Below are 22,525 nucleotides of genomic sequence, written 5' to 3' on the forward strand. Positions count from 1 at the left end.
TTTCAGTCAAATTGTCCCAAGATTGATGTTTCATAGCTGAGGATTGCAATTTGGTACATTGTTGGTTAACAAATAGTAAATGTGGAGGTATGTTAAACGTGGGAAAAGATTCAAAGCCCAGTGCAAATTTTTCTTTTGACTTTATTTTGGATCAGGCTTGATAATAAGAATTATATCAGAAACAGTTGTTAAGACTGATACTTGAAGGTTGTAAAATCACTTTTCAAAATGCTTTGTTGCAATTTAATTTTATCTCTTTAGGTTGCAGCCCTGAAATAGGATCTGTTCAGCTGAATCTCTGTACCCACGCTCGGTTTGTCTCGGGGAATCTCCAAATTTGAGGGGTTGATCTGGACACCTATATTACACATATCATGCGTTTGCTTTTTTCTTACATAGCGTGCTGCTTATTGACACAGTCTGGAGGGCAGAATAAGTTGTGGATCAACTGTTACTGTTTATGGGATTTTTAGCTAGTTCGTTTTCTTTTAGGAAGAGCAATATTGAACAAGACTGAGCCTCTATTAGCTCCAACTTACGTGTCCGTAAAGTGGCCAGTGGACTTAGTGTTTTGTAATTTACCAGCATGGGGTGACAAGTCGCTTGTATTTCAATTAACATTGATAGGAACTTAAGCTGCAATGATGGCAATATCTTTGAGTGGCTGCATTGCTAGGAAGAGAGAAGAACGTAAGTCAGGAAAGTGAGATTCTTGTCTAACTAGATTGCAGCGGAAGTGGCATCGCTGCTCCTTTGAGAGCTCAAGCGCATCGGACGCTTGTTTTCTGTGAGGGAAACTGCCTGTGTGAAGAGAACTGTTTTCTGGAAATTCATCTGTTTCTTTTAACTCCCTTGATGGAGGATGCCGTGCCTACTGCAGGCTGCTTAACTAGCCCACGGTAACCATGCCTGCAGACAGGTTTGGTTTTGAAAGGGAACAAAACAGAGAAACTGAATTTTTAATCAAAGGGTATTTTTTGTTTGAAAGCAGGACGTATGGAAAAAGTATAAGCAGTGGCAAATCTCTTGCTGGGGGACCTGTAAAAACTTTCCATTAATCATTAGTAGCTCCTGAAAAGCTTAACCAGAAAGTAAGAACCTTTAAAAATATAGGTACTGTATATGAGTTGGTCCAGTTCGAAGCCTGGGAAAGAAACAGGAGATTGCAAAAAGCAGTAGTTATGCTCCTCCTAAATAAACCCAACCTTCCAGTCTTTTACCTAAAAAAGCTAGACAACCATTTCATATATTGTAATTTGCAAACAAAATAAATTGGTTTTGTGAAAAGGTTTCAGACTTGAATCTTAAATTCCTTTTACTTATTTGTCAGTGTTTTATTTTCAGGCTAATTTGTGAATTTTCTTTGTTTGTTCTCACATTATTAAAATGGTTGCTTTACATTTAAAAAATAGTTTCATAAGTCTGGAATAAATATTTAGAGGCTTGCAGTATTTCATCTGTCTCCTCAAACCATCTTTAAATTAAACTTCAAAAACAAACAGAGAACTGCATTAATTTATATCTTTACAGAAAATAGACTAAAATTTCTGAGAAATACTGAGTCACATTTTGCAAATATTAGTTGCAGGAGTTTTTATTACAATTCATTGCAGAGATTCTTTTTTTTTTTTTTTTCTGGAATGAATACAAAAGTTTTGCATTCGATGCCTGCTTCTTTTCTTATAACTATTCTGCATTCGACTTTCGGCTAGAGAATATTTGTATCAAAGTAAACAGCATTAATTCATTGCAGCACTGCTAATAAACACTTATTTTTATTATTGAAACAAATGTAAATGTATAGACACTACACAGTCACTTCAAACCCCATGTTTTAAGATGTTTTGAAACTTTCAGTGCTGTATTTTACCTACATGCTAGACATGCCTTTTAATAAAATAATACTTTTAAGAAAGCGTGTGATGTGTCACTTGTGTTTTATATTCATTGCTCTCTTCCAACTGCATTTAATGTAAAGCTTTTATAATTCAAATGAATGGGAAGTTGCAAAGCATCAGAATAATCTAAGCAGCAGCCCAGGGATTGATTCCCTTCCGTGATGCCCTCCAGTCCTGCCTGTCATCTTTTCCCAGGAGCCATAAGGAATCACTTCTGGAGGAGCAAGTGCCACCTGAAGAGTGACACCCCCTCCCAACCACAGCCCAGTGCCTTCAAACCCTGCCAGCACCCAGCGCAGCACGCCTAAGCTCGGTCTACAAGTTGGGCAGCCTTTCCATGCCGAAACCTTCCCTTCCTTGGTGTCAGCCTGGTTTTTGGTGGCTGGCATGGGAGACCTGGATGTTGGCATTAGGGAGGGCCACCCTTGCAAAGGGGAGTGCAACGGGGACCAGAGTGAGGAGGAAGAGGAGAGGGAGGAAGGGAAGAGATTATTGCCTGAGACAGCAGTGGACAACAACAGCTTGCAAGACTCTCATCTGGTCTTCAGGCCACCGAGTCTGGGCCATCCTGACGTATTTTAATAGTGGTTTTGAGATACATCCTATGCAGAAATGTTTTCTGTGCTCTTATTTCTAAAACTGACAGGCAACCATATAATATATGCTTCTTTTTTCCATCTTCATTTCAGAGGTTTTGTGGGAAATTTAACCAATTAGATGTTTTAATAAACAAATCTAGAGGCTTGTATTTCTTTTCTTTTGTCCTTAAAGTTGGAACGCTGTCCTACAGACAATTGAAACCAGCATAGTCCTAATAGATTAAATCTGCTTGCACTAGTTTTAAAAAACACATTTTGGCTCTTGTTATCAGCAGAAAGAAATTAGTCTGTAGAAAACAAAGAAAATATGTACATGCTAGGATACAGCTTGACTCTAATTAGCATAAAAGATCCTCTCAAAAGCTTTTTTTCTAAAAAATCTCATTATACTTGTACAGAGTTTATAAAAAGATTTGAGACTTTTAAGTGAGCTTTAAAGAAGTGTTATGGTAAATTAAAAAATCTGATATTCTGACCTGGAATAACCCACATGTAAGGAGAACAGCATTGTCAGAAGAGATGCTGCTTAGCTTGGTTCCCATGGATTTGGACTTGCTGCCTTGAATTCAGCAGTCCTCAGAAGTGTGGCCTGATGACCACCGGTGATTCCCCAATTCACAGAACCAGAGAGAACAAAGTTTTAAGTCTAAAAGTCTGATGATACTGATGTGCAGGACTGACTGTGGTCCATTGACCTACAACGTCCAGGAATAATTTTTTAATCTACACGGTTGGCTTTGAGATTTGAGCAGTTAGTGGGGAGTTGAGCTGAACCCAAACTGGCTCAAATATATATATATATATATGACATACATAGGGACAAATATATGTGTGTATATATATATACATATGTAATTTATATTATTGCCTAGAACTGGAACAGAACCAAACCGTTCTTCTGAAATTTTGTTGAACTCAGATCAGAACTGAACTGGAAGAACTTTAGTCAGAGCTGAACCCAAACAGAACTGAAATGAGAAGTTTAAGGTCTTCCCTCCTTGGACTTCAAGTATTACCTGCGTGCATCCTTGTTCTGTACCTGCAGAGTATGATCAACACCTGGGGTGCATTGCTAAAGATGACTCCGAAACACCAGTAGCACATTTAGTTTCCGCGAGTGAATTTGCAGCACTAGTTACAAACTAGTGGAAGGAAAAGCAAACAGCAGATTTTTCCTTTAATCAGACTTGGACCTCTGCTGTCATCCTCTTCCTTCCCAGGCTTATCTGTTTCCTTTCACCGCTTTCCTTCTTTGCCTCTCTGTTTAGACTGTATGCAAAGACGTGACTAAATGCTGGCTGTACGACTGCTACCGTTTGCCTGAGCAGGAACCAGAGTTGCTCTATGCAAATCCATATGTTTTGCTAACTTTCTAAGATATTCTTGGACAGTATAAAATAAATAATTCTAATTGCCTCATCTGGCAAAAAGATATAGTAAATGCAAGTGATGTAACTGCTTGTCTTAATTTTCTATTTTAAAATGTAAGCACATTATCTGCAATTAAATGCAGCTGTCAGGATCACAATGATGTGATACTGTAAGTCTCCAAGTTTGGTCACTCCAATTCCAGATATAATACAGTTCCTTAGATTGTGACTGAAAAAAAAAAAAAAAAGCTGGCAATCACAAATACAGGAAGCTAAGAAGGAAACTTTCAGTAGCTGTACAGCACTGCGCTGAGGAATGGTATAGATGGTCTGTGGTGTTCTCTGCTCCGTGGCGCTGGTTTGTGTTGTTTACAAGTGTCTTTTCTCACAGCCGGTATTACAAACTATCCATGACATGAAAATTTAAAACACCTCAGCTGTACTTTGGCTACAACAGCAGCATACTCCTTGTCTTAAAGAGTTACCGATGACGACTGACTTGTGTGGTTTCCAGTGTTGTCAAGGTCACAGTAAATATGTTAATGCATCACTCTGAAACAATGAATAGGAGTATTTAAATTTTTTACATCTGTGTTACTAGAAGACTTAACACGACTGCCTGAGACAAAAAGCATTTACCTCAATTTAAGAGATGTATTGGAATAAGATATTAATTATCAATTATTTAAAAACAATTTAAACCTCTTGTATCAAATTTATTGTCTGGAAATAATCCTAGATAAAAACGTTATGTCAATTAAACCAAAGTATTGCTTTAAAATTGCCAAATAAGTAGCATGTCTGCAGAATCTGACCACATAATAAATGTATATATTTTTTTAAACATTTCTTAAATCCAGTGTACAAACTTGGCCTTTAACACTGTGATTTACATTTTGTGTCCACATAAATTCTCAACTTTTCTGTCAGCCACAGGAAAATCAAAGGAAAAGGATCTAAGCTTTCTAAGTGTGACTAAGTGTGTATATTTCTGCAAAATCTCATAGATAAATACCATGTTGAGCATATGCAGTAACTTTCAGTTATATTTTTCCATGGCAAATATTTCCTGGGTACAGTATCTAGGAAAGGTTTCCGTAACTGACTTCCAAATACCCTGAAATCTTCCAAGTGCTATTAAATCTCTACGATTAGTCTAAACTGAATGTACAAATGGGATTCACACAGTGGCAACATTTCTAGCAGCAGCTGCAGCAGCAAGCACCTTTCCTGCTTTTCCAGAGGGTTGGTATTAAGAAGCTGAGCAGACCACAGCCAGCTCGCTGTGGTTGCCTGCAGCTTCAAGGTTGCTCGTTCCAGCTCTGGAGGATCTTCTTTTTTTTTCCTTCAATTGCTATTGCGGTCCCGACATGAAAGAAAAAGGCTGACACTGCTCAAGCCCGAGTGGCACCTGACACCTACGTAAAAGTGGAAAAAAGTTCTTCGATGATATGTGATAGGAAACGACCCCACCTCACTTTTATAGTGCTATGAATCACAGTTTTCTCTCTTCTACCATACTTTGGTTTCAAATAGTCGTATAAAACGATGTGAGAGAGACATTTTCATCTTCAGTAATAGATGAATAAAACTATTGAGAATACGCACAGCACTTGAAATGTGGTAGACACAGGCTGGGTCTTACTAATTGGTTTTCATCTATGAAAGTTTCTTCATTTTTACACTATTCAGAAGAAAGTAATGAAGCTATAAATATATATATATATATACACATATAGAGTATTTGATACAATATTGCTGTATGTTCAATACGGTGATACCAGCACCTGGCTGAAGTTGGGCTTAGCGCATACTTGCAAATAGAAGCCAGTATCCCTAGAGATCGGCTGTTTCTAATGTCGGGGAAACGCCATTTTTGTAATTTCTAATTTAATTTTAGATACAACTCCTCCACTTTCTAAAAAAAACAAAAACCAAACAAACAACAAAAAAACCCCAAAACCAAAACCCCACTACTTCGACGCTGAGAGCGCAGCAGGTCCTCCAAACTCCTGGAAAGGAGCCTCCTTCGCGGAGACACCCCCCTCGCCCCCGCCCCCGGCAGCCCCTGGGCACCGGCACCACGCAGCGGCGGAGACCCCGCGGCGGGGCGCGGCGGCCTCTCTCCCTCAGGCCGTTCCTGGGCTCGCGTGGGGCCGGCTCCGCGCCCGCGGACAGTCCTCTCGGGGACGGGGGTTCCCCGCGCCGGACGCCCACTTGCGAAGCTCCCCGCGGCCGCCCGCTCCAGCCAGTCCCGCCGCGGACGCGGCGCCGTCTCCGCGCTGCCAGCGCCCCTCCCAGACCACAGCCCCGCTGCAGATCTCCCGCCCCACGCGTCCCCCGACCCGAGGCCCACCTTCCCGGCCAGGAGCCGGGCGGGACGGGACGCGGCCGTGCGTCCCGACCCGCAGGGCCGCCCAACCCCGCTGCCCACAGCTGACATGGCGGCCGCGGCGCTGCCCACAGCAGCGGCGGCCTTTGCTCAGCCGGCTCGCGGCAGGGCGGCGGCTGCGGCGGCTTCCGGCGAAGCCCTCTTGCCTTCAACAAAGATGGTGCTCCCCGCGCAGGCTCGGCGGGCGCTGGGGCGCCCTGTGTAGTTCCCCACTTCCCTCTTGTAAGTACGGGGCGGGAGCAGAGGGGGCTCTCCCCTCGCAGCGCCCGCCGCCCCGAGCGCTCTCCCTCTCGCCCGCTCCGCAGTGCGGCGTTGGCGACCCCGCTCGGCTCGGCTCGGCCTGGCCCGGCCCGGCCGCCCCCGCCCGCTGCCGAGGGGGAAGCGGGAGTAAAGGCGTCGACGCGAGCGGTGCCGAGGGGCCGTTCGGCAGCGGCCCCCGCGCTGCGGGGTCGGGGCAGGGGACGGGCTTCTGCGGGGCGGGCCGGGGCGGCCCGGGCCGCGGCCGGCGGCAGCGCCCGCCTCCTCTGCAGCAGCCGCGCCGAGCCGTGCCCGGAGGAAGGCCGGGTGCTGCTGCCGGTAGGGCCGGAGCCGCGGGGGAGGCTCCGGGCTCGGGTGCCAGCACGTCGGGCAGCCTGCCCCGACCGGGGCAGGAGCAGCAGCTTCCAGACCTCGGTTACAAGGCGGAAGTTGAAAGCGAAACTGGATATTTTGGGGGAAGATTTTTAACCTGCAGGCATGCTGTGAGTAGCCCAAATCAGGATTAGGCAGGGTGGACCTTTTTTTTTATCTAATCAGGCACCGGGAACGTACTCGGAGTCATAAGCAGCCCGGTGCAGTTGGTGTTTGGGAAGATGCCAAAGTGTTTCTAGCTGAGAACTAAGTGAATGTTTTTTTTTTTAGGATCAGAAGGGGTCTTTTTAGGGTCATGGCTTTCAAAAGTTTTATCCCCATTCATGGGCAGATTTTTGTGTCAGATCCAGAAAAATGCAAACCTGCCTGTGTTCATGTGGTGGTAAGTCAAGGACTGTGCTCATTCAGCAGGACGTGGGGGTCTGTTTCATAAAATTTGGCTCTGCAATGGGAAAGATGCATGGTTAGTAGTATCTGGGGAAGGTTTGAGCCATGTGATCTTTGGGTAAGCAGACATCTCATCTTTTCAGTTTCCCTCTAGCACCAGCACTACTAGAGAAAATTTATTTTAGAGCTTTCTTTGGATCCCTAGATATAGGCTGCAATTAAAATTAATTTAAATTAATTCTATGTTGCACTAAACTCCATCCCTACACTGTTATGCACCAAAATCCTGATACCTTTCCATATCTGGCTGCTTAGGTCCTGGCTCAGACATTTCCTTCTCACAATATACTCACACAAAGAAATACTTAATCTTTAAAAATCAATACAACCTGTCCTGGAAGTTTACTGGGGTGGTGACTTTGGTGTTAAGATCTTTAAAACCTCGGTGATGCTCACTCTGCAGTCAGTGAGCCAAAGGCCTTTTTCAGCACAAATTCCCCCTTCAGATTCATGGCTTGATAGGCATTTTTCAGTGCACGAAGGTGCAAACTGAGATGGTTTTCATTGACCATTTTGGTCATGAAGAAGGGGAACTTGTCAAGTCCTGTACAGTGACTGGAGAAGTCAATGTTCAGCACATGGGCGAGGAGGCTTCTGTACAGGGACTCTCCGTGGCCCATGCAGAATGTGAAGCACAGAGCTTCGTAGCATCTGAAGCAGTTTTCTGCCTGAGCTGAGACAACACCTTCATCGCTGCTGCTGGGTGCCTGTCTTGAGCTCTGCAAGTGCTTCATGAGCTCAAGGGCAGTCAGAGAATCAGAGAATCATAGAATGGTTAGAGTTGGAAGGGACCTCAAAGATCAAGTAGTTCCAACCTCCCTGCCATGGGCAGGGACACCCTCTACTACACCAGGTTGCCCAAAGCCTCATCCAGCCTGGCCTTAAACACTTCCAGGGATGGGGCGTCCACAACTTCTCTGGGCAACCTGTTCCACTGCCTCACCACCCTCAGAGTGAAGAATTTCTTCCTTATATCCAATCTAAATCTACCCTCTTTCAGTTTAAATCCATTGCTCCTTGTCTTATCGCTACACGCCCTTGTAAAAAGTCCCTCTCCAGCTTTCCTGTAGGCCCCCTTTGAGTACTGGCAGGCTGCAATAAGATCACCCCAGAGCCTTCTCTTCTCCAGGCTGAACAGCCCCAACTCTCTCAGCCTGTCTTCATAGCAGAGGTGCTCCAGCCCTCGGATCATCTTCGTGTCCCTCCTCTGGACCTGCTCCAGCAGCTCCATGTCCTTCTTGCGTTGGGAACTCCAGAGCTGAGCTCAGTATTCCAGGTGGGATCTCACGAGAGCAGAGAAGAGGGACAGAATCGCCTCCCTCGATCTGCTGGCCACGCTTCTTTTGATGCAGCCCAGGATACGGTTGGCTTTCTGGGCTGCCAGCACACATTGCCGGCTCATGTTGAGCTTCTCATCCACCAGCACTCCCAAGTCCTTTTGCTCCGTGCTGCTCTCAATCCATTCTCCTCCCAGCCTGTACTTGTGCTTGGGTTGCCCTGACCCACGTGCAGGACCTTGCACTTGGCCTTGGTGAACTTCATTAGGTTCTCACATCCTAAGGATCCTAAGGATGTGAGATTCATCCAATCCTGGAAGGGAGAAACGGCAGCGATCTGCTGCCTGAATTTTATCTGATTTCACCTGAGTCCAGTAATTGCTCCCAGTAGCATAAAGGTGTTAGAGACCAGAATCTTCAGCTTCACCTGTCCAAAATGAGCATCTTAACATCAAATGGGGAAATGCAGTTCTCTTTCTCACCTGCTCTTTTTCCATCTCCTTCCTTGCACTATTATCTCACTTCATAATGGAGTTTGATGTTTGAGCTATGCTTAGCAAGCTAGTGGTTTTTTAAGGACATGTGTCAGGATAGCTGTTACTTGATTCCCAAATGACCCCTAGACAGAAGGTAGGTGCCTTAAAATTCACTTTAATGTAGAAGAAACATACTGCGTAATCCAGGGAAGATGGAGTCCTCCTGGGAAGGTGTCATCCAGCAATGCTTTCCGCACTTGGGGAAAGCATTTTCAGAAAGTGGCTTTGTTGGAGGGTGTCACAGATGGGGTTCTCCAGTCTCTTTTGGGGTTCTAGGCTCTTGCATTTTGTTCAAGATGCCACTTTCGTGGCTACATGTTCTGTTACCTGCCCTAGATTTAAACAACCAGACCGACCGACCGACCAACCAACCAACCAACCAACCAACCAGCCTTTGATGGGGCCTTGTGAGTCAGTAGGCACCTCTGGTGATAAAGACTTTAGGAGGTTTCTTAGAAAAGTTTTGAAAATCTCTGCCTCTCCTTCAGCTCCTCAAGCTGAATGAAGTACAGTTTCTGCAAGGTGTAGCTGTTCGAACAGCAGCATCTAGTTCAATTATCAGAAACTCTTTTAGTAATCACATTCAACACCTGCTGCAGTTTTTTGACTTCACTATTTAGTCATGAGAAATTATTTAATTGTATTACTCTGTCATTTTTCTTTTCAAGTGCCTTTAATGGGATAAGGGGTATATTTGTCTTTAAGGACTAGACTAGACATCTTGACTTTTTTCATAGGTGTGGCACAGACTCCCATTGTGATCTTGGATGAGTTGCTTGGTCTCTCTGGACCTTGGTTCCTCTTCTGTAGAGTGGCTATAAAATTCATCTTTTCCAGCTTTTGTCTAGTCAGAGTGTTAGTGAAGTGAAATGGAAGCTGGCAGAGGACATCCCATTGCTTCCTGTGAACACATTAGAAGGGTAAATACCAGAGAGGGTGAAGAGCTGCTTAAGCTAAAGAACAGTTTTGGGTAGAACAAATGTCTATAAATAGAAGGTGGATAAATTTGAGATGGAAATTCAAAGAAAGTTTCTCATCATCAGATCAGTGAAATTCCAGAGCAGCCTTCCAGGATGAGTCAGGAGGGAGAACGACCTGGTGCGTAAGGTACATTTCTATCCCTCCTAACGTTAAAATGCATTGCGTGGGCCAAAGCTACGTGCTGACCCTGTCCCTGCTGCTCCTGCCTGGCTGTGGTGCATCTACCAGTCCTGCTGCTGCTTTTGCACTACTAGGACAGCAGTAGCGTCAGAGGCATCAGTAATAGAGGTCAGATGTGACATTTCTCTAACTTTTTTGGGGTGGAGTCTCTTAAGGACTGGCAAACGCTCTAGCTGCCTTTAGTATGGACCTTGACCAGTTAGTCATTAGGATTATTTGGCGTGGTTTTTATTCCAGCAAAGGGCTGGTCTTTGCAATGCCAAAGGTTCTCTTCCTGTCTAGTATTTCCCAGAAATGGCTGCATTTTAGCTTGTGAGACAGTGAAATCGGAGCGGAAAGAAGATGGTGGGGATCATTAATAGTTTTCCCAGATAGGTGATTCTGAGTTTGGCATTCTTTCTAAAGGTTGCCAGGTATCAAACGTCACTTCTGGATGTTAAAGGTTGAAGTATTTTAATCTTCATGGATTCCCCTGCTCCTTTTCTCATGGTCTAGGTTGCCAGATGGATGCCAGAGACAAGCAGCTTTTACGCTCCCTGCGCCTGGAGCTCTGCACAGAGGTGCTGGTGGATGGACTTGTTATTCAGTATCTCTACCAAGAAGGGATTCTCACGGACAGTCACGTTCAAGAAATAAAATCCCAAACCACCAGTCAGAGGAAAACCATGATGCTCCTTGATATTCTCCCTACCAGAGGACCCAAGGCTTTTGATGCGTTTTTGGATTCCTTACAGGAGTTCCCATGGGTTAAAGAGAAGCTGATGGCGAAGCGTAAGGAAATGACAGTACAAGATCCTGCAGGTAAGACCAGAATTATTGTTGCTGATATTTTGAAGCTTGTTCTTGACCCACAATTTTGAAAGTATTGAATGTACTAGTAATTTCAAGGTATGCGTCATGTAGATATGCAGCATGATACCATCAAAAGGGCACAGCCTGAATTTCCTGGAAGCCAGCCAAACACCAGAAAGTACGGCAAAGTCTGGGGAGTGAGCAGGGCTGAGTTTCAGGAGACAGCAGGAGAGGCTGCCTTGGGAGAGACTGGGATGTAGGAAGACTCAGACTTCATGACCTCAAAGAGAACAGACCATAAAAAATAGTTTTGACTAGCTGCAGAACAGTCTCTTCACCATCCATAACTGATTATTGTTTGTTTTATGTATGTTTTATGGTGGTTTCTGGATTGTTCACATTGACAGAATTTTTATTTACTTACCTTTATTATGATTTTAGTGTAATTTTGATTTAGTAGCATATGGTAATTTAGATTTATTTAGTTTATTATGTTTACTGGAGTGCAAATATCTAGGATCATTACTTCTAGAATTAATAGCCATTACTTAGTTTTAAAGCAAATTTAGGAGCTAATGATTTAGTGGGTGTTATATAATCTTATTTTTTCAAATCTTTGGCTTTCTGACATTTAAATGTACTTCTAAAACTAGTTTGCTGGACTTGATGTTTGTTCCGAAGTAATTTCTTTACCAATACATTCATGCAGTTGTTGAGCTGTTTCGAAGTCAAGACAACTGCTTAAAATGCACGTTTCTTGCCCTAGATTTTGGCAGCACGCACTGGCTGCTAACCTCATGTTACCAGTGAGATAGTGAAATAGTCCTCACTTGGAAACATCGTTTCTGAGCAGTCTGATCAACCTTTCTCCAAACCCTCCATCATCCCCTGCATTTGAGTTTGGTCATATGTATTTTGATGCACGTGACGTGTGATTTTTCCAGTGTCAGTGTGCTGGAGAGACTGAGACTGAAAGCTGTGAGACTGAAAGCCTGTGCAGATGGGTGACTAAGGCCTGTTGACCATCATGTGCACGTGCATCCCAGTTAGCTGCGTGTTCAAGAACATTTTGTCAAGATCTGCTGGACAAATCTGACATTATCTTACCTTAGGACGTTTTTAATGGAATATCATGGCAGGTTGTCTTTCTGTTGAGTCTCTGTGGAGGTTGCTTTATGCTTGCTCAGAAATGGGTAAACAATTTTCGGAATTTGGGAGATAAATATCCTGTGCTGCCCATAGGGCAAAACACTGCAAGTTCTCAGCACAATGCAAACTTGTGGCTTTGACTGTGTTGGAAAAGACCTTGCTCACTGTTATGAAGAATCCTGTCATGCTAATGCTCCTTATTTGCCTTACAAATCAGCCTCTTTGTTTGCTAATTGCTGGTTAAGCTGTTGAATAATCCTTACAGTTCCAGAAACTCTCACAGAGTCATCGACTACAATCGGGATCGTGTAGTTTGTTACTAGAAAAATTGTTTCCCATTTTTGTTCTTTTGATTGTTTTGTAGATTTTTTGTTCCCGTTCTTGATTGCTTGTAACTAACGTGATGAATTTATGCGTATCAGGTTCTCTGGTTTCGAGTGGGCTGACTGTACTTGATAAGCCTATTGCCAAATTTTGTGTAGAAGTTAGAAAAGGCTTCCAGATTAGATCAAAGGTTACTGTTGTTTTTACTGGGGTGATACAGAGTGTAAGAACAGGATAAGAGGCAGATAGCCAAGTTTGTTTTAATATTTCGGCATGTTCTTTAGAAGTCAAAGACAGAGAGCACCATCTGTGCCCTCCTAAATGCTGAGTGCACCCTGGAATGAATTGGAAACTATGGTGGCATCATCAATGCTGATTACATGCAAGAAAATGTGGTTTGGGATAAAAAGCCTCTCTTCCTATTCTAAACAGCAAACTTGTAAGCTTTTGTCTCGGCAGAGTACTTGAGCATATGCTTGGCCTTCAGCATGGAAAAAGCCATTTGCTCTAATAAAACTATAAACATACTTAAAATTAAATCTGTTCTTTAGTCCCATGCTAGATAACTTAACTTCTGCCCTATTGGAAACAGTTCTTATAAATGGTGATTTGTCAGTGGCAATTTCTTTTAAAGAATCTATTTGTAGTGAAAAAAGCCTGCCACATGCACACTACCTTTTTTTAGACCCTGAAGCTTTTAAAATTGAAGTTGGTTTTATGGCCCCAGGTTTTCGAATCTTTTTTCCCTTTGAATCATGCATACTTATGGAAATCGCATGCCTGCTGTTCACTTGTTTATGCTCAATTAAAATTCTGTTTATTCAAGCAAAATATCCTCAGATTTTGCAGATCTTTTACAGGACTAAGGACTGGTGGCAAGTTGTTCCTTGAAGGAAGGTTTTATCTTTTAGTCTTTCACTTCTCACTGACTACATGTAGGATTTTTAAAGGCAGTAAAAGACTGTTAGGTTTTCTCTAACTGAATGTAAAAACTGTGGCACATGCACAGTGATTTTTCTGTGTAGACCTTTGGATTATTGTGCATTTTGTTCAAAGAGATCAGGGTTTTCATCTTTGCTTCAGCTGAGAAATATAGTTTGTTGGTTCCCAGTAAAAAAATAAAAACCCACAACTGTAATTGTTAAGAAGCTTTTCATTTATTTTCTTCTTCTAGTGAAAAAAAAAAAAAGAGCAAAGCAACTAAGCGGAACAAACAGGAATTTCAGAAGGACAGAAATAAAAACGTTTTTGGTGATGTAGTGCAAATATGATCTGGTGGACTGAGCAGCTATGACATGGAAGCCAAAGCCTGAGATCTAAACAACACGCTGCCACTGACTCATCGGAGCCCTTGGGCAAATTCTTCCAAGGCAATGGATTTATTGATTCCCAAGTTTTGTAACTCGGTGTAATGTTCATGGAGCAGCATAGAGTGTAACTGTAAATTGGCCCAGGATTCAACCCAGGGTATGTTGTTTGGCTACTTGCAAATAAATGAACTTTTAAATGTGTGATATCTTGAGTTTTATTGCTGAACATCAGTTTGACTTAAAAATAATAGTTCTGTATACTGTTATCTGCTGTAGTTCCAAGGAACACAGAAGACCCTAATCCTGCAGAGCGCGAGGAATAGTTTTTCGATGGGAATCAGGAGAGTGACTTGCAGGCAGGTAGGGCCACTCATGTCTGAAAGAGACCCAAGATTCCTTCCTCTTGCTTGTTTACTTTATGCATAGGACAGCCTTTTGCCTAGAGTCACTTTTCTCCTCTCTTGTATGGATCTGTGAGATGACCACAGGTGTGGGGAAACCTTTTCTTAAGATAGTGAAAGCATCACTGTAAAACCCCAAAATGTCAGGAAGAAAAATTAGTCATGTGCTTTTGGAGGTAAACGTTAATGACTCTCATCGATTTCAGGGTGACAGGGTGTGTCTCTTGCTTGTGTAAGAACCTGTGATAAAACAGTTCACCCTGTGCTGAGTGGCATTGCAAGACTTAATCATGATAAACATCAACTGCGGCATGAGTTTCTGGTTTTGAAGGTCAAAACTTATGCCGTGGTAAGAGTTAACAAAAATAATGTGGGTCTGTTTTGCTGGGAAAAGACTATTCTGTTTTTTCTGCCCTAGTTTGGATAACTTTATGCCTTTGTCAGGAACATAAATCTTCAATATATTATTATAATTCCTAACAAAAAACTACAGCTGTTGGCAACAGAATTCCATTCTTTCTAGGAACAGCAAACAGTTACCCAATATTTTTTTTCACTGAGTAAAAAAATATAAGCTTTGACAGTGTTTGCTTACCAGAATGTTTTTCTAATCTCTCTCCACCCAAGAATTTCTCTGCCTGCGTATTATATTTCTCTCTATACTATATGTTGCTATAAAATTATTTACTTCTAAAAGTGTTAGTACTGCACCTCTGAGTATAGATGATTTCTCCGCTCCACAGGAAATCACAGCATATTGAGAAAGAGAAAAGTCTGAGATACAGCGTTTGCCAAAGGAATCCTGCAGCAGCCGTTGCTATCTGGCAGACGCTAGTGAATTTGGGGCTTGGAGTTACAAGAATCATCCTGGGAAAGCTGTTCTCTCACAACTAAGCAAAGAATATTTTCTAATGCATGATTTTGTTGTTGTTGTGGTACCTAGTCAGCAGTCTGCGTTAGGGTCCTGTTAGACTTGGGTGAGATTTTTTGATTTGAACAGATTTTGGTGTGGTTGGGGTTTTTTCCTGTGTGTGTGTGTTCTTGTATAGCTATATAAAGCTTCACGTTGTGTAACACTTTGGATGAAGCATGCAAATACAAAACAAAGCAAAACATGTACTTCTGCTGAGAAAGCCATCCTTCCCTCCCCCCCATCCCCCCCGCAGCTTTCCCAAAGTCCTTTTTCCACAGCTGGGTTGTAGGTTTCTAAGAATTTAGATTCAAACGCAACAGCATCAGGACATGGGGAAGTTTAGCATCTCTTCTTACCTTTCGTTGGCTGCTTCCTGCCCTCTTCCTGTCTTGCTTCCTCTCACGTCTAATGCAGGGAGGAAACAGCCTGGTCTCTTGCCTTTTCCATTTGGATGTCAGATAGGAGAGCAACTGATGAATTCCTTTTCTCTCTCTAAAATGGTGGACAGAAGACAGTGGTTTTTTTCTTTCTTCTCTTTCCCTCCCCTCTCTTGTATAGTCCAGTGACAGAAGGGGGAGTTTCCTCCCATGTATGTCTGAAGGAAAGGGATGGGCTTAGCAGCCTTGGCCGAACTGGATTGACCTGGAGATGAAAGAATGCCCTTGTGCCACATCCCAATGCCTGGAGGCTGTAGAAAATGTTCTCTGGTTCTCTGGAGAGATTCAAAGGCATCCTCGCAGGAGAATTTCCCAAACTCTTTTCCACATTCCCATCTCCCCTGAAAATCGGGTGTTACATTTATGGCTTTGGCTTTGTTCCTGACCGCAGCGAGATCTGTGAAGTCTGGCATTAAAGGTCTGTGCACACACTCAATATTAACAGTATGCATCATGACATGGGCAAGTAATCAACTTCTCTGGTTCTACAGAGCGTTCTGTGTATGTATTTTGGTTTTAATGTGTGTATGAATGTAAGATTTTCTTTTTTTTTTTTTAAACAGGTTAAGGAATACTTGCTTTGTTGCTTTTTTGCCATGTTAATAAGCAGCTCTGCTTGTGCTGCTTACATCTATGTTTTTGACTTTGAGAAGCCTAAATCTTAGGCATCACTGCTAACTATGGGTGAGTTAATGGAAAGATATAACCATACTTGCTGTCATCCTCACAAATATGTGAGGCTAATAGTATAGATTTAATGAACCTTATAATCCCTGGAAGCAGGAGAGGAGGAGTGAGTCCTGGCAAGAGAGGTGTTTGGGCCAGCTGTGCCCAATCAACTACTAAGAACCAGTGCCACTAAGAGGGAAGCAATGGGCAATTGGGATTGAAGGCTTTCTGGTGCAGGGAATGGAAACATCCATCTACTGACCAGACCTGAGGAATTCCAAGGTTTGCTGCTTCCCCCAGGACTGGATCCAGGACATCACAGAGGTTGCCAAGACCTGACCAATCATCAGACTTTGCTACTCTTTCACGTGGGCACTAGTAATACTTCAGCAGTTTAAGGATGACTATGGGATTCAGTGATCCCATGAGAAGGGATGGAGCCCAAGTAGTGTTCTCCGTCCTGCCATTCAAGGGGGAAAACCTGGACAGGGATAGATGCATCCTGCATATTCACATCGTCTGTGCAGTTGGTTTCATGGCAGCACTTTGGATGCTATGACCACAGGACCCTTTCGAGAAATGGAGACTGCTAGAGACGGATGGGATCAACTTGATAGTGTGGGGCAGAAGTGTCTTTACTAGTGGGCATGCTGGGAGGAAGTGGAGGTCTGCACAGTTGCAGTGCTGTGATGTCCTTGGATTTGCAGAGACATGGTAGGATAGTTCACACAACTACAGTGCCGTAGTGCATGGCCTCAGGTTCTTAGGCAAGGATGCTATTGCAGTCTCTTCAAAGAAGTGTCTTGAGTGCACAGAGCTTTGCTATTGTGTGGGCAACAGGCTGGTCAAGAGCTTATAGGTTAGGATGAGAAGGGAACTCAGTGAGAGAGACATTGTGGTGACATCTTTTATAGGGCTTCCAGTCAAAAGGAGGTAGATCCTGGAGAAGGGAAGGCTTTAGGGAGACTCGATAGCAGCATTTCAATACCTACAAAGAGGATATCAAGAGAAGACAGGGATAGGCTCTACATAGCAATGCATGGTGGGAAGATGAGAGTTGAAGGGCATTTCGTTGAAATGGGAGGTTCTGACTGGCTATAAGAAGAGTTTTTCATCATAAAGAAAGAAGTCAAGAAGTGGAACGGGAACCCAGAGGGGTTAAGTAGTCTTCATCCTTGGAGGTTTTCAAGACCTGGATGGACAGAATACTGAGCAGCATGGTCTGATCTCAGAGCTGACCCTGCTTTGAACAGTGAGTTGGACAGCAGACCTCCTAAGGTCTCTTCCAACCTGAATTTCCCTATGATATGGTTTGAAGTGGGGGGGGAGGTCCGGGTGGCAGAAGCTGCCCATCACACCGGACTCCCGTCCCCCTCGGGGCTTGAGCCAATAGGCGCCTCTGCGAATTGCCCTATTTACGTCGGACAAAGGAACCGGAAAGGTGTGCCTTTGCCCAGGAGCAAGGAGACGGGAGGGGGGCACGGCCCCCCGCTCCCGGCCGGGCCGGCGCCCGCTCCGTGCCGGTGCCCGCCCCGTCGAGGATGGCGGCGGCGGAGGCGCTTGGGGAACTCGGGGAGAGCCCCGCTGCTGGGACGCCCACCGGGCCGAGTTCACCCAGAAAGGACTGAAATCTAAAAGAAACGGCCACACAGATAAGAGGTCAGTGAAGATGGAACGGAACAACGTGTGCCGCGGCTGAGTCCCCCTTGCCAGCAGCCCCTTTGCAAACAGTCCTCGGTGGAGCAAGCAGAGACCCACTCGCAGCCCGTGGAGGACCCACGTCGAGAAGAGATGCCAGAGCCTGAGCACGGTACGCATCTAGAGTCCGTGGGATGACCCCCACCGATGGGGAGGTGCTTTGTTAAAGGAGATGCCTGAGCCTGAGACTGTTGTGAATCACGGGCACAGGTCGAGGCGCATTTACGCATTTTGCATTTACGCATCTAAGTCTGTACGGAGGCGCATTTAAGGTTGATATGACGCCCCACGCTGGAGCGCATTTAAAGTCTGTATGATGACCCACGCCAGAGTGAGTGGCTACAGCTCCTTAAAAGTCCAGGACTGGTAAAGCCCGCACTTGGGGCAAATCCGATGGGGTAAGGATTTGCCCCCCAGCAGGTAGTATTCACGCTTTCGCCGTGAGTAGGGGATCCACTGGAGCAAGGGACAATGGTGTAAGGACTCCTTTTCCTTTAAGAGAAGCGGCAGTAACAACTTGGAATGAACTGACCTGCACTCCCCATTCCCTGCCCCCCCTGTGCCGCTGGGGGGAGGAGGTAGAGCTGGGAAGAAGAGGCAGAGGGGGGGGAGTGGTGTTGGTTTTTTTTAAGACCTGGCCTTGTTTTCTTGTTATCCTCTCAAGTAACCGTTTTTGTTTGCTTTTCTCTTTGTAGGTAGCTGTTAATAAATAGTTTTGCTTTAAGAAAACAGCCTCTTTTGCCCGGGACCGTGGTTGGTGGGTGCTCCTCTGTTCCTGTCTCGATCCTCAGCTCTTTTATTACATTTTTCTCCTCTCCATTTTACTGGGGTGGGAGAGCTGCGTGGGGTTTAGTTGCCGGTTCGGCCTAACCCACGACACCCTATGATCCTATGAAGCCTTCATAAAAGAGTGCTTATATTGCAGGCTCTGGTTCTTAGGGAAACTTTAACAACCCTGGTGTTTAATGAGAATGTGACACAGTATGGGAATCCAGGAGACTTATGGAATGCAGAAAGGACAATATCTTGATGAATGTCCTAGATGAGTAGACCGAGAGAGGTGCTCTACTGGCCTTGCTGCACACAAACAAGAAACAACTGTTTAGGAATGTGTTTGTTCATGTCAGTCTTGGCTGTAGTTATCATGCAGTGCTAAAGTTTAAGATACTGAGAGAAGAGAGGAAAACAAGTAGCAGAGTAAAGATCCTGGACTTCAGCTTGTTCATAAAACTGGTTGATGGGACACTGTAGTAGACAGTTCGGAAAGAGAAAAGCACCCAGGAGACCTGATCATCAAGGAAAACCTCTTCAAAGCACAAACATGGTCCATTCCTAAGACTTTGTAGACTTCTTTTCATGAAATTTTTCTTCATCAACATTTTCCTTCAGAGCTGGCCAGCTCTTCTTTCAGCACCTCCAAAATGGTTGTGGAGCTCCATCTGAAAATATTTGTTTAATTTTTGTATTCCTGTTGCATGGAGAAATCTATTGTCTTTCATGAATTGTCTATGAATGCTGTTTTTTTTTTTAAAAAAAAAACAACAGCCAAGCAGCAAACACATCCACCTTAGCTTGCGTGTGTTGTAGAGGCTGCATAGCCATCCAAAGTCAGTAACAATATTAACTAGTGTCTCATACTGAAAGTCTGACTCCAGGGAAATCAGAGGCCAGAATCCTGTTGACCAGAGCAGGTCAAAGGTCTTGTACTGATGACTGAAATATTCTCTCAGGTGAAAGAATGGGTGCTATGCTGTCTTCCCTACGCTGGTATGGCAGCATGTCTCGACCTTCAAAGAAAAATAATTTCTGCAGCTGAAGAGCTATTAGTAGTTCAGACTCTGCCCTCCTTTTGCCTGTTGACTGAGTGTGTCAGCAGTGATGTGACTTCTCGCTGGGAAATGTCACTTGTATGGCAAAGATCAGGAAGTTCCTCTAGGATACAGTTAATTATGCATGGTTATTATATTTTGAAGCCATCCCTGCATTGCCATACGCAACTAAGTTTTCCTTCCAGATTTGTTTAAGCTCATAGATATGTTTATACGAATGAGAACTAAAGCACCCAAGTATCACTCATTGTTACCTCAGAGTGATGCAGCTGCAGTTTATCTTGTTAGAAGCAGGGGGTTTGGAACTAGATGATCTTTGAGGTCCCTTCCAGCTCTAACCATTCTATGATTCTATGATTTACAGTTTTGTATACAAGACTTTTAAAGCCAATTTTTATCTATTTGGCAGTTGTCTGTGTAAACACAGAACCAATCTTGTTGCTTCTTTTAGCTGTTGGACCATTGTTCCAGTATACTGTTAGGTTTTCTTTTTAAGTTTTCTTCCTGCTCTTGCTTTGTCTGTGAATAGATTTGTGTTCCCTCATATACTGATGTATTGTACACGTGTTTTGACAAACACATCTGCTGCCAGCTGAAGCGAAGCTTCAGTGTTTCTTCCAATCTACGTTTAGAGAAGGAGCTGATTTGATTTATGCTATACAGTTTGTGTGTGCAGGAAATAAGCATTAATGCATCAGGTCAAGGGGAATAAATTACCATTAGTGCACCACTTTTTCTGGCAGCCTTCTTAATCTTAGTGTTTCACCACCTTGCCTGGGATTTTCAAAAGGGCTCATAGTTAACCCAAGCTCACCCAACCCTCCTCCCGTCAAGGTCAAGGGTAAGCTTTTAGTCCTGTACTGATGCTTTTGAAAGTCTTACCTTTCATTTGTAGTTAATAATGTGTTGAGCTCTTTAACGAATAGCCTGTTTCAGTCTTGGGATCTTTCTAATAAAACATGTGCTATGGTTGAGTGAAAGGACTTTACTCAGGGAAAAGGTTGACTAACCCCCTTGCCAGCCCTGGGAGTCTCTGGCTGGCTCTCCTGGGAGGTAGGTTGCCTCCAAGGGCAGCTGGTGCTGCCTTCAAGCAGGGGCATATGAATCCTGAGCAAAATAACTGTTGAGAAAAGAAAGCTGGAACGAAAAGGAAAACCAGTACTTTCTAGTATTTCTGCGTGAAGAAAGTATTTCTTTAAATATGTTTTTGTTTACTGTAGGCGATGGCTGTGTTTGCTCAGCTTTTCAAAGAGACAAGACATGTTCTTTATTCGTAATCCTCTTCTGTTTAATTAAAAAGTCATGTATTTCTCTGTGATCTGGTTCTGCCACATCCCACATGAGATTAGTTTCATCTTCATACCCTTGAACAGCGATTGCTGCACTTAGGGTTGCAAAACACTGTCGTCGTCCCCTTGGTTCATGTGTTTGTGCTGGATCCGGTGAGTTCACCTGCAAAACGCTCATTTTAAAAGCAAGGTCAGGTTATAAATGGAAAAGCTAGCCAGCTGTTTGCAGTAGGAATTAACTCGGGATTCTTGGGGCATTCCTCTTGCAGGCACAGGAATCCAAACTGAGAAGCCTTAAATGCACCCGCAGCCATGTCCCTGGGCACCGCAGCTTTTGCTGTCGGAGCTCCCCGGGCACTTCAAAGCCTGCTCTGGCACGTCCCAGGCTGCCTGCTGCTTGACAGTGCCAAGCAGCGTGGCATCTTGCTCACGGCCGGTGCCAGGACACGTGAGCAGACCTTTCTCCAGCGATTCTCGGTCCTATGGGTGTTTGCAGCGCACACCTGTCAGACCAGGCTGTGTCCCTGACAGCAGCTGCCAGCGAGGTGCAGCTCTTTCCATGGAATTGTTTAGCATCATTATGACCCCACAGTGTAACAGGTAGGATACTACCTTGTGACTTGGCATCTTAAGACACTTCCCTAGTAAGCACATCTACAGTTTATGTGAGTGGTGCCCCCTCAGTTGTGTTTCGTAGATCTTTGGTAGAGGCATCACTCGAAAAGAGAGCTCAAGTCTTGAGTTTTGACTAGAATAAAGTCCTTCCCAGTAGTTGGAGGAAATGTACCTAAGTCCCAGAAAGAGAGAAGATAGGGCTTTAATTCCTCTCCGCTTTGTTTCATCTGGGCTAATTGAGGCAGCTTCTCGGTTGGCGTGCTGGCCTTTGTGAGTCCCCTTCTTAATGTCCTTGACTTTCCCCAGAAATTATACACAGATTTTAGTGAAATAATTCAGACCTCTTCTAAGGGAAGGGGATTGGTGATAAACCAGTGTCTCTGCCTTGCACCCAAATATTGACCCTGTAACTGACCCTGTAACTGAGAGTCTTCTTTTCATTCATCACTATTTGTTTATATATTTTATTTTTCCTAGTTCTCATATATAGCAATGTTATTGTATCTTTGAATTGTTCAACTGAGTGCATGACTTTCCTTTTCCTATGCAAAGGATTGATACATACACTTCACTTGTCTCTTTAAAGTTGTTACCTATGTTAGGGATTTTTCAGATTCCAGTATGACCATTGGGTAAAATATAGGTAAGAAAGAAATGTGTAATACGTGTTTAGCATAAATGTCTACTGTTTTATTAAAAGGCTGTTGCCATACTTCTGCATAGATAGAATTAAGTTGGCCAGCTGCTGGTATGACATTGCATTTATCTGATATATTGCACAAGACAAAG

The 22,525-nt window shown here is 43.9% G+C and overlaps 2 protein-coding genes across 2 annotated transcripts in view; one reads left to right on the plus strand and one right to left on the minus strand.

Moving 5' to 3' along the window:
• Positions 1–631: 631 nt before the first annotated feature.
• Positions 632–10,798, minus strand: LOC147528852 (uncharacterized). The gene is given in 6 exon segments (XM_086610730.1): positions 632–672; positions 6,309–6,593; positions 6,661–6,757; positions 6,759–6,958; positions 10,317–10,377; positions 10,733–10,798. Coding segments are annotated over 6 exon segments (750 nt in total).
• The window catches only part of CRADD (CARD and death domain containing adaptor protein), a 75,980-nt gene continuing 63,687 nt past the window's right edge, over positions 10,233–22,525 (plus strand). Inside the window, exons 1-2 of the mRNA XM_086610492.1 lie at positions 10,233–10,256; positions 10,806–11,111. Of these exons, the coding sequence (XP_086466618.1) occupies positions 10,814–11,111 (298 nt within the window). The 5' untranslated portion in view covers positions 10,233–10,256; positions 10,806–10,813. The remainder of the gene's footprint in view (positions 10,257–10,805; positions 11,112–22,525) is intronic.

Source organism: Tauraco erythrolophus, chromosome 4 (genome assembly GCF_009769465.1).
Source record: "Tauraco erythrolophus isolate bTauEry1 chromosome 4, bTauEry1.pri, whole genome shotgun sequence".
NCBI lineage: Eukaryota > Metazoa > Chordata > Aves > Musophagiformes > Musophagidae > Tauraco > Tauraco erythrolophus.